Source organism: Pristiophorus japonicus, chromosome 1 (assembly GCF_044704955.1).
Source record: "Pristiophorus japonicus isolate sPriJap1 chromosome 1, sPriJap1.hap1, whole genome shotgun sequence".
Classification (NCBI taxonomy): domain Eukaryota; kingdom Metazoa; phylum Chordata; class Chondrichthyes; family Pristiophoridae; genus Pristiophorus; species Pristiophorus japonicus.
In genome coordinates, this window is record NC_091977.1 from 387,460,815 (window position 1) to 387,476,293 (window position 15,479).

At 41.7% G+C, this 15,479-nt stretch overlaps 1 protein-coding gene across 6 annotated transcripts in view; it reads right to left on the bottom strand.

Moving 5' to 3' along the window:
• The window catches only part of LOC139274170 (ATP-binding cassette sub-family C member 9-like), a 343,814-nt gene that overhangs the window by 38,042 nt on the left and 290,293 nt on the right, over window positions 1-15,479 (bottom strand). For all 6 annotated transcript variants that reach the window (XM_070891221.1, XM_070891210.1, XM_070891227.1 and 3 more), the window contains 4 exons: window positions 9,499-9,694; window positions 9,134-9,247; window positions 7,657-7,789; window positions 3,453-3,656 (listed from right to left, as the gene is read on the bottom strand). In XM_070891221.1, coding sequence (XP_070747322.1) covers window positions 3,453-3,656; window positions 7,657-7,789; window positions 9,134-9,247; window positions 9,499-9,694 — 647 coding nt within the window. The remainder of the gene's footprint in view (window positions 1-3,452; window positions 3,657-7,656; window positions 7,790-9,133; window positions 9,248-9,498; window positions 9,695-15,479) is intronic.

A 15,479-nucleotide genomic window follows, 5' to 3' on the forward strand; every position in this document is an offset into this window, starting at 1 on the left:
AATACCACCAATGATATCTCCGCAAGATCCTGCAAATCTCCTGGGAGGATAGATGCACCAATGTCAGTGTTCTTGATCAGGCCAACATCCCTAGCATTGAAGCACTGACCACACTCGACCAGCTCCGTTGGGCGGACCACATTGTCCACATACCCGACACAAGATTCCCAAAGCAAGCATTCTACTCGGAACTCCTACACGGCAAGCGAGCCCCAGGTGGGCAGAGGAAACGTTTCAAGAACATCCTCAAAGCCTCCTTAATAAAGTGCAACATCTCCACCAACACCTAGGAATCCCTGGCCAAAGACCGCCCTAAGAGGAGGAAGAGTATCCGGGAGGGCGCTACCACCTCGAGTCTCGTCGCTGAGAGCATGCAGAAAATAAGCACAGACAGCGGACGGAGTGTGCGGCAAGCCAGACTCCCCACCCACCCTTTCCTTCAACAACTGTCTGCCTCACCTATGACAGTGACTGTAATTCCCATATTGGACTATACAGTCACCTAAGAACTCACTTTTAGAGTGGAAGCAAGTCTTCCTCGATTTCGAGGGACTGCCTATGATGATGTGTACTATGAGTGGAGCCTTGCAAAATTTCTCTTGTGGTGTTGACCATTATTTCTTCGACCAGACTTGTGGAGGCACATATAGGGCTATGAGGAATGCCTGACAATTAGATAGGATACCATTCACTGTTGAAGGTTTTAGCTGAAATATTTCCCCACTGCCCTATTTACCCTTTACGCAAGGACATAGGTGCCTCTCCAGTTTAATTGAAGGCTATCTCGTCTGCACAGTTGTCTCGTCTGTACAGCCATCTCTTGTCCAGAAGTGTTCCAGTGTCCCAGGAATCTGAAACCCGATATTCTACACCATTCCTCCAGCCTTGATAATGTTAACCTTCCTCTCCGTCTGCTCCAGTGTGTGGCATTGCGAGTAATCCAGAGACAATTGAAAGTAGTTTACTACAGTCAAGGATATCAAGGGCTTGGAGAGGGTACAGAGGAGATTTACCAGAATGATACTACGGAAAAGGGAATTCAGTTGTGTGGAGGGACTCGAGAAGTTGATATTGTTCTCCTTAGAGCAGAGAAGATTAAGGGGAGAATTAATAGAGGTGTTCAAAGTTATGAGCCTTTTTTTTGTAGAGTATATAAGGAGATACTGTTTCCAGTGCCAGGAGGGTCAGTAACCAGAGGATACAGATTTAAGATAATTGGCAAAAGAACCAGAGAGGAGACGAGGAGAATTTTTTTTTACGCAGTGAGTTGTTATGATCTGGAATGCACTGCCCGAAAGGGTGCTGGAAGCAGATTCAATACTAACTTTCAAGAGGGAATTAATTGTTGTGCAAGACGTGAAGCACTTTTGATTTAACAGCTATTGATAATATTAGTTTAACTTGACTTCTTACCAAGGACATCAAAGCTGACCCAAAGTATAATTTAAAAATCTGTATAGGATCAGGTACATTTTGCTGAATTGGGCTCAAGAATTTGGATTCTGGTTACAGTTTGTCAGAAATATGAATTCTGATTTTTGAACAATTGTTCTAATAAGGAAGATCTCGAAGTCACATTGCAATGCCTCATACGGCACTAATTGTATTACTCAAGTATCAAGACATGTAATTTAGGTTAATGGGGGTTGGAAGTGGAGAGTTGTCTTATATGCAAATCAATGTGGCAGATGGTACTGCAGCTCAGTCTTGGAGAGTGTGCTCATCTCCCCATGACTTAGTCCTGCTCTTGTGTCTGCATGGACTCGTCATTTGCCAGCTGTCTCTCCAGCGCCTATGCCTTCTACTTGCCACAGTGGTGTAGGGATCACTCCAGAGAAAATGGCAATTTGATTGTAATGTTTCTGTTAATTGTTTCTAGCACTGACTCTGCTGTGCACCAACATAAACAGGAAGCAATAGACTAAGTGAGCCAAGAGGTGAGCAAGAGATCAGTTTCTAGAGTACAGATTGGGAACTGGAAGAGGGCAGTGAAAATGAAGGGACGGAAAGCTTAATATTATAATAAGTGCTTCTGCAGAATTGCAGCTGAAATTTAAATCTGATTTTGACAGTAATAATGCTCTTGTTTAAGGGGCTTTTGCTGGAAGTTGCAGGGGTCATCTTCTATCTGGGTCACCTTATAAACAGAATATCCAAATCAATATGTATTGACCAAAGTCTAAATTTGGATTGAGCTTAAGAGCTCCTCTATGGTAAAATGTAGAATTACAGACAAGCTTTTTGACATCTTTGACATGCCATTTGCAGGTTGTTTATGGTGTTTTCTGCAATTAACTTCAGATGCAGTTACCTGCAGCCACCCATTTATACTAGAGCACACAGCCAAGATTCGTCTTCTGTCTATTTGATCTTTCCTTTCTAGAATATCAACTCTCTTTTCCTTGCTGCATCTAGCTGTTCCTTAAATGGCTTAAACCACTCTTCCTGGCACAGTTCCAGCTGTTGATGACTCCTTACATTTTGCTCAAATTTCTCAACAAACCTGAACCTGTGCTATCTATCCAGCTCCGCTGTAGTATCTGTAAGTATTGTTTAATTTCGCTATCTTGTTAAGTATCTTACAAATCTCTGTCAAGTTCCCTCAGAGACATCTGTTTGCAAGACCGAAGAGTGTCAACCTGTCAAGTCAAGCTGCCCATAATTCTTGTGTTAGACACTAGGGATCAGCTTTGCTGCTTTTTTCTTCCCTGCCTCTAGTGTCTGGATGTCTCTTTCATGTATCAGTAATGAGAAGTGTGTGCAAAACTCCAGGTTGGGCCTAACCATTGTACTAACCTATAAATCCCAACATGTTAAAATACTTTAATACTGGATTTTTTTTTACTGTAATGCAGCAGTGTAGACAGTGCCCAGGTTGACAACCCTATGAAATATGTCTGATACATTGTTTTCTCATAATGTACTATACTTCTTCAGCATAACTTCTGCACATTTAAACTCATCCTGATTTGGAGACATAAACCAGCATCCCTATTTCTGTTTACTGTCAACTTACATTGTTTGTCACAATGGGAGATAACTCAAATAACAAATAATACCCCAAGGTTTATTTCAACTGAGATCATGTCACATTTTATCCCACCCACAAAACATACTTGTCTATTTTTACTTCTGATTTGCAGCATTTGTCTCACTCACACACACCATTATGATAAAACAGTATCAGACATATTGCACTATACAAGAGGTCTTTAAGATAGATTTCACTTTCTGTCTCATAATTAATTGTGACATTTTAAACAAATCATTCATCTTGTACAAAATTGTATAGTTTACAAATATTAGTGAGAGATATCTATTATGCAAATATCTGCAATTGATTGTCATATTTCCACATTTTAAATTTTGTTAAAACATATCTTTTCTATATGCTAAAAACTACCAATCTCTAAGCTTTCAACGTAAAATACTTTTATTGAAGTAATACAAACCTTCAAAATTGTCAATCATTCTCAGAAGGGCTAATGTCAGGCTTGACTTCCCACTTCCTGTTCGCCCACATATTCCAACTCTTGTGCCAGGGTTAATTTTTAGTGTCAGTTTGTGGAGGACAGGATCAAGCTTCTTATCATATCGTACACTGACCTCATTAAACTCTATCTCTCCAGAGTGTGGCCAGTTGGTAAGATTTGAACCTAGAGGAAAATTTACAAAAGGAAATTATGATGAATAATCAAATACTTTAAGTTACAGAAAGGAATTACTACTTGTACAAGTTTTAGTAAATGGAAGACTTTTTTCAATTAAAATAAAAAACAAAGTAAAATTGTAAGCAAAATTGTCAGAGCATGCAGGTGTGGTAACAAAATGATAAAGAAAGACTTGCATTTCTACAATGATCTTAGGACATCCCAAATCACTTTACAGCCAATGAAGTACTTTTGAAGTGTAGTCACTGTTGCAATGTAGGAAATGAGCAAGCCCCCACAAACAGCTGGATAGAGTGGAAGGACTCTGGTCTCAATCAGCACTATGATCTTCAGGAAGAAAGCAGATCTGAGCTGGAGCCAGCTGGAAAATGGTTCCACTAAGAAGAGAGAAATCAACTTTCTCTATTCACAGAGGTCACTTATACAGCAACATTGGAGGGTTTATGTGCAGATTTTACATCGACTGTAAGTAAGAGTCAAGTCTATGCCTAACAGGGAAGGAATAAAACCAAATACTATCAGCAAAGAATGACTAAGACAGCAAAGAATGACTAAGGCAGCAAAGAATGACTAAGAAAGCAATAAAGAAAGGAAAGCTAGATTACGAAGGTAAACTTGCACAAAACAGAAAAACGGATAGTAAAAGCTTTTACAGATATATAAAACGGAAAAGAGTGACTAAAGTAAATGTTGGTCCCTTAGAAGATGAGAAGGGGGATTTAATAATGGGAAATGTGGAAATGGCTGAGACTTTAAACAATTATTTTGCTTCGGTCTTCATAGTGGAAGACACAAAAACCATGCCAAAAAGTGCTGGTCACAGGAATGTGGGAAGGGAGGACCTTGAGACAATCGCTATCACTAGGGCGGTAGTGCTGGACAGGCTAATGGGACTCAAGGTAGACAAGTCCCCTGGTCCTGATGAAATGCATCGCAGGGTATTAAAAGAGATGGCAGAAGTTATAGCAGATGCATTCGTTATAATCTACCAAAATTCTCTGGGCTCTGGGGAGGTACCAGCGGATTGGAAAGCAGCTAATGTAACGCCTCTGTTTAGAAAAGGGGGCAGACAAAAGGCAGGTAACTATAGGCCGGTTAGTTTAACATCTGTAGTGGGGAAAATGCTTGAAACTATCATTAAGGAAGAAATAGCTGGACATCTAGATAGGAATAGTGCAATCAAGCAGACGCAGCATGGATTCATGAAGGGGAAATCATGTTTAACTAATTTACTGGAATTCTTTGAGGATATAACGAGCATGGTGGATAGAGGTGTACCGATGGATGTGGTGTATTTGGATTTTCAAAAGGCATTCGATAAGGTGGTACACAAAAGGTTACTGCAGAAGATAAAGGTACGCAGGGTCAGTGGAAATGTATTAGCATGGATAGAGAATTGGCTGGCTAACAGAAAGCAGAGAGTCGGGATAAATGGGTCCTTTTCGGGTTGGAAATCGATGGTTAGTGGTGTGCCACAGGGATCGGCGCTGGGACCACAACTGTTTACAATATACATAGATGACCTGGAAGAGGGGACAGAGTGTAGTGTAACAAAATTTGCAGATGACACAAAGATTAGTGGGAATGTGGGTTGTGTAGAGGACACAGAGAGGCTGCAAAGAGATTTAGATAGGTTAAGCGAATGGGCTAAGGTTTAGCAGATGGAATACAATGTCGGAAAGTGTGAGGTCATCCACCTTGGGAAAAAAAACAAAAAAAGGGAATACTATTTGAATGGGGAGAAATTACAACATGCTGCGGTGCAGAGGGACCTGGGGGTCCTTGTGCATGAATCCCAAAAAGTTAGTTTGCAGGTGCAGCAGGTAATCAGGAAGGCGAATGGAATGTTGGCCTTCATTGTGAGAGGGATGGAGTACAAAAGCAGGGAGCTCCTTCTGCAACTGTATAGGGTATTGGTGAGGCCGCAACTGGAGTACTGCATGCAGTTTTGGTCACCTTACTTAAGGAAGGATATACTGGCTTTGGAGGGGGTACAGAGACGATTCACTAGGTTGATTCCGGAGATGAGGGGGTTACCTTATGATAATAGATTGAGTAGACTGGGTCTTTACTCGTTGGAGTTCAGAAGGATGAGGGGTGATCTTATAGAAACATTTAAAATAATGAAAGGGATAGACAAGATAGAGGCAGAGAGGTTGTTTCCACTGGTCGGGGAGACTAGAACTAGGGGGCACAGCCTCAAAATACGGGGGAGCCAATTTAAAACCGAGTTGAGAGGAATTTCTTCTTCCAGAGGGTTGTGAATCTGTGGAATTCTCTGCCCAAGGAAGCAGTTGAGGCTAGCTCATTGAATGTATTCAAGTCACAGATAAATAGATTTTTAACTAATAAGGGAATTAAGGGTTATGGGGAGCGGGCGGGTAAGTGGAGCTGAGTCCACAGCCAGATCAGCCATGATCTTGTTGAATGGCGGAGCAGGCTCGAGGAGCTAGATGGCCTACTCCTGTTCCTAATTCTTATGTTCTTATGTTATGTTCTTATCTTTCTGAAAATACAATTTGAATATTATTAGAAAGTACTGTAATTTGCCCTTCTCACCCAGTATTCAGCAATTATTTTCTAGTTTCCGTCAATTCTGCTCTATAACTGGCTACATGAAAGAGTTCGGAGATGTTTCTGGCTTTTCCCTCTCTCAAGCTAAGGATTTCCATTCACATCTTCTCCCAATTGTCCAACTAAGAAATCACTCTATGCCACAGTGCATTGGTACACCAATCTGCACTACCAGACAGCACTTCAAGATTTCCTGAAATTCACAGATATGTTACTTCAGGAAATGACACTTAACTAATAAACAGAATTTTTGAACCGGTAAAAGAAAATTTATAGCTCCATGATTTCAATTAAGGCAGCAATAGTTTTGAAGGAATAATGTATGATTCATATCTTTTAAAAATAAATGCACATGACAAATCATGCATCCTTTCAATTATGTGATATGTTTAGAGTGAGCTAAGACCAGCCTTTTAGGAAATGGTAAAACTTTTGTATATTATGCGAGTATAAAACCTGAATTAGGTCAAATAATAGCACGATACACTGTAAAATTAAATTTACATAACTCACTGTGAATAAAGCATTAAACATTACAATGTAATCAAGAGTGGTATCCAATTTTCTGCTATCTGACTCATTTCAGTAGATTGTCCATTTAAAGAAAAATGACTTGTATAAGGTCTGAAATGCTAAAATCAGGACAATAATATATAAAAATAAACTCAGCATTCACAATATTGATGTTCATGGGTCCTATTACACTCAATTTCTCAACTAAATATTGTACATTAATTATGATTAAAACTGACACTCTCCCCATATTTTAAATCTGTATCTAAGCACAGTCTCTTGAAGGTAAATGGACCCATGAACATCAATATTGTGAATGCTGAGTTTATTTTTATATATTATTGTCCTGATTTTAGCATTTGACATTATACATGTCATTTTTCTTTAAATGAACAATCTACTGAAATGAGTCAGACAGCAGAAAATTGGATACCACTCTTGATTACTATTCTGCCACGCCTGTTGGCAGTCTGTGAAGGTCAAGTGACTATAGGATTGGGCTTGGTTGTGATGCCCTGTGGCCAAACAGTCTATCACCAGTAATCGTCAAATTCCCACTTGAATTATCAGCATTCACAGACTGTACCCTACAGGAAGCTCACATCTTTAAAAGAGATGGGGGAGGGGAGGTAATTGGTGGAAAAGGGAACTAAAAAGTTTTATCGGCCAGAATATTAAAATAAAGAAATAAAAATGAATCAAAGTGACATTATTCGGAGTAGAAAAAACACTGCTGATGGGTAGCTCAATAAGGCTGTAAACAAATTCCATACAATGATGTGACTAACATATTTAAGTTTGGGTTTGCAACATCCTGTTTAGAAGAATTCAGGTCATGCATTTACAACACTAATCAAGATTGGAAGTAACTGAATTAAATAAGCCAAGAACGTTTAACCTGTGTCAGTTTGAGATTCTTCAAGCTGCTGTTCAGATGGAAGGGTAGTGTAGTGATTCACCCGCTCGACTGCATTCATCTGCATTTCCATATCTGCAAACTCCCGGATACACCAGTTCAAGTAAGTAGACATCTGGAAACAAAGAAATACACTGTAAACAAAGGAAGTTGAAATAAGGAACTTGTTAAAATCACCCACTGTATTCTTGTGCACTTCTTGTGACTTTGACAAAATAGAATTAGAGATGTTACAGCAGAGAAACAGGTTATTTGACCTATTACACCTTTGCTAACAATTCTGTAAGAGTTGTCTACTCTAAACCATTTCCCTGTCCTTTCCCCGCTATCCTTTTACATGCTTCCTTTATGAATAATTATCTAATTCCTTGTAAATAATATTACAATCTTTGTCTCAGCAGCCACTTGCGGGAAAGCATTTCATGTTCTCATTAACCTTTATGAGAAAATAATCTTCTAACTTTCACCTTCATTCTTCTAGTGATAACCTGGAAGATGGTTCTGGCATCCCCATCATCACAGATTAGCTAACTCATCACAGAGCAGCGATTAAACCCATGTCTGGAAGGTTATGTGCTGTACTTATTAACAATTGAGAAGTGACACAAATGCATGAAAGGATGCAGAGAAGAACAAAAATCCCGATCCCAATTGTAAAGGGATTGAATTATTAGGAAAGATTGGAGAGCTTAAGTTCTACAGTCTGGATACAAATTTAAATTAGTGAAAAGTAAATTTAAAACCAATCTTGGAAAATATTTTTCACTCAAAGGATAATAAAGATTTGAAACGGTCTACCAGGTAAGGAAGTAAAATCAAAAGATTCAATGAATGGCCATTTTTTTAGTGAGGAGGAAGAGTAATTGAAACAAAACACTCGTGTTTAAAAATGGCCTTGCGGCAGCAGACCTTTGTTGCATTTGTGCAGCAAAATGCAAAATCAAAATAGGTATGTGAACAATGTTAAAATGTTCCTTTTGTATTGACTTTTATTCAGATTGTAGACTTGAGTAACAATTCTACCAATGAGACACATTATTCGACCTTGCTGATTTCTGTCCTTATGGATCATAACCACGTTAACACGTTTTTGCATCTGAAAATAATTCCCCACAGCAAAGATAAATGGATTTTGGAGGTTCATATAGCTTGAATCAGAATTTTGTGGGATTTTGTTTTTAAAAGCAAGATAGTGCCTGAAATGTAAATGGCTTTGTAACAGACAAAGGTGTGCGCCACACACCAATCGCGAGGCCCTGCGCAGGCCGCTCACCTGTTGTTGCCGCTGGAAGATGCACACTGCGCAGCATGTTTAAAGGGACCACGCTTAAAAGAGGGAACATTAACAGACTGCCAAAAATGAACTGAAAATCATACACCAGGTTTTGTATAATATTGGCTTTGTAAACATACTACCATCCAGATTTTTTATAAATATCATTTGCTTTTTCTTCTCTACCTTTAAGGCATATAAAATGGCAAGGCCTACGAGTCCAGCTTGCAGGTAGCCCAGTGTTGCTGTCAATAATGAGCAGAGTGTCGAAGCAAAAACAATACTTGTTCCAATTAAATCCTGAAAAATAGAATTGACATTAGAGTTAGCTATTCATTTCTATATTTATTCATCCAAATTCCGGCACCAAAAATCTTAAATTATATTAACAATTGTATCTTTTGGCAAACAAAGTTTAACATTTTAACTTTATCTTCTAATAAAATGCTTTCAAGTATTCTTTCTATAGTTCCATATAGACTCTTTCACAACTACTGAAAATAAACATCTCTCAAAAATCATTAAAATATATGGTTCATTTGAAAACTAACCAGTCGTATTCCCAGCCATCTGTTTACAGTGTTCAGATATAAATAAGCAACAGTGTTACAGTCAATCTTGTTAAGAATTTGTTGAAAGAACTTGTCTTCACGCCTATATGCTCTGATAGTTGTCAGACCTCCGAGCGTCTCAGAAACATGTGAAAAGACAGGTGATTTTGTGATGCTGTCCAATCGCTGAAGTTCCCTATATGATTAAGGACACAATTAATATCCTATTTACAAATGTTACTGTCGTTACATCTTACATTTATATGGCTGGATCAGTCTACCACAATTGCCTTATTAAGAGATTTTGAAGGTTATGTCGAGTTTCAATGGAAAGGCAGATGCACACAACTAAATACTCTCCAGATATTGATGACATTGACAGTAAGTTTTTCATTTTTTTTAAACATAGAAGTTTTAATTTTTCCAAAATGCTCTCTCTCTGCTCAGTGCCAAACTCTGTGATCAAATTCCTACTGGCAACAAAAGGGATATCAAAAAATATTGGAAGATCAATAATTCAGAATCAAGAGCAAAGAACTTGCTAATATTATAACACAGATTCTAAAAAATGCAACAATTTTTATGTGTTCATCAAGGTGAGGGTCGTTATTATTCGGAACAGTTTCTATTTCAGGCATGTAGCATCATCATCATCATAGGCGGTCCCTCGAATGAGAATGACTTGCTTCCATGAGTTCACAGGTGCTCCGATGAAGGACCCGATATTCCAATCCTGACCTCAGCTCTTCTGGGCCCCGTACACTCATCTGTCGCACCTCTGCCATAAACATCCACCGCATCTCGCCACAAACACTCGCGCTCATCTGCCCCGACCCTCCCACTTCTCTGTACCTGGGTCCTGCCGATGTTCCTGCCTACGCTCCAAAACGACGAGCAGGGTTTTGATGATGTCACCCAGTCGCCCGTCTCAAAAATATCGCACACTTGGAGTAGCTCGCGATGGAGGTTGAAGTGGTATGCCGTTCCAGCTCTTTTATTTCCCCACCTGTTTTCTCGCAGGTCGGGGGGGGCCACGGTGTTCCAGGGCCCACCACTCCAGCTCTTTTATATACACATCATACATACACACTCAAACACACACATTCACATATACTCAAGCATACACACAGATATACACACACATACATACACATCACACACATCATCATCATAGGCAGTCCCTCGGAATCGAGGAAGACTTGCTTCCTCTCCCAAAGTGAGTTCTTTGATGGCTGAACAGTCCGATACGACAGCCACAGATCGTGTTACAAGTGGGACAGACATTCGTCGAGGGAAGGGGTGAGTGAGGCTGGTTTGCCGCACGCTCCTTCCGCTGCCTGCGCTTGACCTCTTCATGCTCTTTGTGTTGAGACTCGACGAGCTCAACGCCCTCCCGAATGCACTTTCTCCACCTCGGGCGGTCTTCGCCCAGAGTCTCCCAGGTGTCGGTGGTGATGTCGCACTTTACCAGGGAGGCTGAGGGTGTCCTTATAACGTTTCTGCTGCCCACCTTTGGCTCGTTTACCATGAAAGAGCTCCGCATAAAGCATTTGCTTAGGAAGTCTTGTATCTGGCATGTGAACTATGTGGCCTGCCCAGCGAAGCTGATCGAGTGTGGTCAGTGCTTCAATACTGGGGATGTTAGCCTGGATGAGGACACTGATGTTGGTGCGCCTGTCCTCCCAGGGGATTTGCAGGATCTTGCGGAGACATCCTTGGTGATATATCTCCAGCGACTTGAGGTGCCTTCTATACATCGTCCATGCCTCAGATCAAGCAGGAGGGCGGGTATTACTACAGCCCTGTCGACCACGAGCTTGGTGGTAGATTTGAGGGCTTGGTCTTCAAACACTCTTTTCCTCAGATGGCCAAAGGCTGCACTGGCGCACTGGAGGCGATGTTGAATCTCCGCATCAATGTCTGCCTTTGTTGATAAGAGGCTCCCGAGAAACGGGAAATGGTCCACGTTGTCCAGGGCCGCGCCGTGAATCTTGATGATTGGAGGGCAGTGCTGTGCGGTGGTGACAGGCTGGTGGAGGATCTTTGTCTTACGGATGTTAAGCGTAAGGCCCATGCTTTCATATGCCTCAATGTATACATTGACTATATCCTGGAGTTCAGCCTTTGAATTTGCGCAGATGCAGGCGTTGTCCGCATACTACAGTTCAACGACAGAGGTTGGGGTGATCTTGGACCTGGCCTGGAGGCGGCGTAGGTTAAACAGCTTCCCACTGGTTCTGTAGTTTAGTTCCACTCCAGCGGGGAGCTTGTTGATTGTGAGGTGGAGCATGGCAGCGAGGAAGATTGAGAAGAGGGTTGGAGCGATGACGCAGCCCTGTTTGACCCCGGTCCAAATGTGAATTGGGTCTGTAATGGATCCGCTGGTAAGGATCACGGCCTGTATGTCATCGTGAAGCAGGCGAAGGATGTTGACAAACTTTTGGGGGCATCCAAAATGGAGGATGACGCTCCATAGGCGCTCATGGTGTCAAAGGCCTTTGTAAGATTGAAAAATGCCATGTATAAGGGCTTGCGCTGCTGCCTACATTTTTCCTGCAGCTGTCGCACTGCAAAGATTATGTCCGTTGTGCCCCATAGGGGACGAAATCCGCATTGTGATTCCGGGAGGAGCTCCTCGGTCACAGGGAGAAGACAACTGAGGAGAACTCTAGTGACAACTTTCCCAGTGGCTGATAACAGCGAGATTCCCCTGTAGTTGCTGCAGTCGGACTTGTCCCCTTTTAAAAAAAATGGTCACAATCACTGCATCTCTGCGATCTCCCAGCATGCTCTCCTCCCTCCAGATGAGAGAGATGAAGTCATGCATTCATGCCAAAAGCGCCTCTCCGCCATAATTAGCAGGGATTCCATCCGCACCCGTAGCCTTGTTATTCTTGAGCTGTTGTATGGCTTTGCCTAACTCGTGCAACGTTGGAGTTTCACTGAGTTGGTGGTGGGTCGCATGCTGCGGGATGGAGTCGAGAACACTCGAGTCAAACGCAGAGTCTCGATTGAGGAGATCTTCAAAGTGCTCCTTCCATCGGGCCCTGACAGCCTCGGTGTCCTTGAGGCGTGTTTCCCCGTTCTTGGCCAGGAGTGGGGTGGGGCCTTGGGAGTTTGGACCGTGGTATGCCTTGACTGCAGTGAAGAATCCTTGCATATCGTGGCTGTTGGCCAGTTGTTGTATCTCCTGTGCTTTCTCCATCCACCACCTGTTCTTGAGGTCACGGGTTTTTTGTTGGACCTGAGCCTTGAGCCGTCTGTAATGTTTTGCAGCTCCTGAGTTGGGTTGTTGCTTGAGGCTCAGAAATGCTTTACGCTTGCGATCTATTAGTTCTTCGATTTCCTGATCATTTTCATCAAACCAGTCCTGATATTTTCTGGTTGAGTGACCAAGTGTCTCTTCACAGGCACTGGTTATAGAGGCCTGGAGGGCAGACCAAGCGCTATGGGGATTCAGCATCTCAGGGTCATCAAGGCACGCCAGATTCGCTGTGAGGCGCTGGCTGTATAGAGCTCTCTTAGCTGGATCTCTAAGTGTTCCGGCATTAACTTTTTTGCGGAACTGCTTCTGCTGTCCCCTCTGCTTTGGGATATACACAGACACACACACACACCCACTCTCGCACCACACTCACACACATACATACATGTCTACAACACACATACATACACACACACACATACACATCATACCCACACATACACAGAAACAGACACACACATACACATCATACCCACACATACACACACACACACAGAAACATATACACACACACATATACCATTATCACCATCAACATAGGCAGTCCCTCGGAATCGAGGAAGACTTGCTTCCATTCTTAACCTGAGTTCTTAGGTGGCTGTACAGAGACTGTGATTCTCGTAGGCATGTAGCATTGAGCTCTCCCAGAGCATAGTTACATGCAGATTAAAGCTTCCTCTACTGTGCCACAACAATATGCCTCATTTACAACTCAGAAGAACATTTCTGTGCTGTATTTTTCCATTTCCCACACTCAATAACCTGTAACTTGTCTAAGCGAAATTGTCAATTTAATGTTAATTAGAGGCAATTTTGTGCTGTGGGCCCCTGTCCACTTGGAGCTGGATTGAGATTGCTCTATCTCATTTAATGGAGTAAACTTAGATCCCAAGTTTCCCTAATAAAAAATAATGGCGCTCACATACCTGGACGCTGTTTTTATTTGGCCTCTCAGTGCTGAAAATAAAAAACCTAAGTTTTCTTCTACCATGCTCACCTTTTGACACTGCGCTACCCGAGCTGATCTCGCAGGGTGGGGCTTCCAGTGTGCGCTGGAACCGCACAGCGCATGCATTCCAGAAAAAAACATGGGCAACTAATTGCACATGCGCAAAAAAATTTTAAAAAAAAATTAAAACGCCTTGTGCATGCGCACAAAAATAAAATCTGCGTGGAGGACCATTGGCCGGGGGCTAGCAGTGGCTGCAGTCAACGTCCCAGAGAATCAGGAGAAGGCTGCATTGGATGGTTAAAAAAGACAACTCGAATTTGTCTGCTATTTTTTCAATCCTGGTAATTGTAAAAGGTTTCCCTGCACTTTGTGGAAGATTTTGGGGAGTGAGAAGATCGTAGGAAAAAGGTAAAGATTTTTTTCTTTCATTGCAAGCTGACATTTATTATTGCAGGTGCAGCATTAATGGTAAGTTTACATTTATTTCTATTTTTATACTTGCCTATAGTTATTGTTTGCTTTTTAAATTCCCTGAAAGTTTATTTATAAGGGATAGGGAGTCCCTTTGACCGGGGATAGGAACAGTCCAGCACGGATTCTCTAACTGCAGGTAAGGGTTTCTCCTACGGGACTTCTAGGGTGTGTGTGTGCCGGTTTTAAAAATGTTGTTGCTGGGGAAAGTTTGTCTTTTGCACAGAAGTGGCGCGCTTTCTTCTTTTACAGGTATACCAGCGCTAGAATGTATGGCGCCAACATTCTGCCGCCCCGACATTGGGGAATCTTTGAACTGGGCTTCGGTACCAAAAAACTCACTGGGCGCCGAAAAAACGGCACCCAATGCTGGGCAAACTTGGGCCCTTAGAGTAAAGCTGATCTGTGCCACTAGTGTGAAATGTGCTCATAGGGAGTTGGCAGCCAGCCCCTTTTGACAACTTGCCAGATTTTCTTTCCATTGAAGTAAATAGAAAAAAAAAATGGGTGTAATGTAAAAGGGCTGCCGATTTGCTATGAGCACGTTTCACGCAATTAGCGCAGACTTATTTCACTCTCTTTCAGTCAACAAACAGAAGAGACTTCATTCCATTGTCTATGCTACTTTTGAGTCAGGCCTCAAGAGATGAAAGGCCAGTGTTAAATCCAATGCAAGACCCAATTCCCTTACAGCTGGATTTTTAGGTGATGTCAGTGTCAGTTGAAAAATCCTTAAGTTTTATTTTCAGCAGTGAATTTTGCTAGCACAATAAAACCAATGTATTTGCCATCCCTAACATAATCTCCGATGGTGAATTTGTGGACAATCTATTCAAGTCAAATATGCCAAGACACTTTGCTAAAAGACTCAACAAATAAAAATAAGCATGAAAGATGCTAATGGGGTATCTCTAATACCAACAAGTGCTGCTGTTACATTAATAGAGTACTGAATACCGAGCACAAGTAAAGCACCCATAAAACTATGAGAGATTTAATTCCGCCCCTTCCATGCAACACACTGCTCCTTGTCTAAAAAGCATGTGACCTGCATTCAAACCAATACTACATTTGCGCTGGCTTTTAGCAAGTGATGGAGTTAGACTAGGCTAATGCAATATAAGTAATTGCATGAATTAAGCCACATACTAACATTCTGTGGCTTTAAAATAAGTTTTCACTCCATAACCGACCTCCATACTCCTGGCCTAGGAACACTGATGTAGTGGCTAGCTTATTAAGTGTGCATACCATAGTTCACACAGTGGATTTCTTCCCTATGCAGGTGTGAAG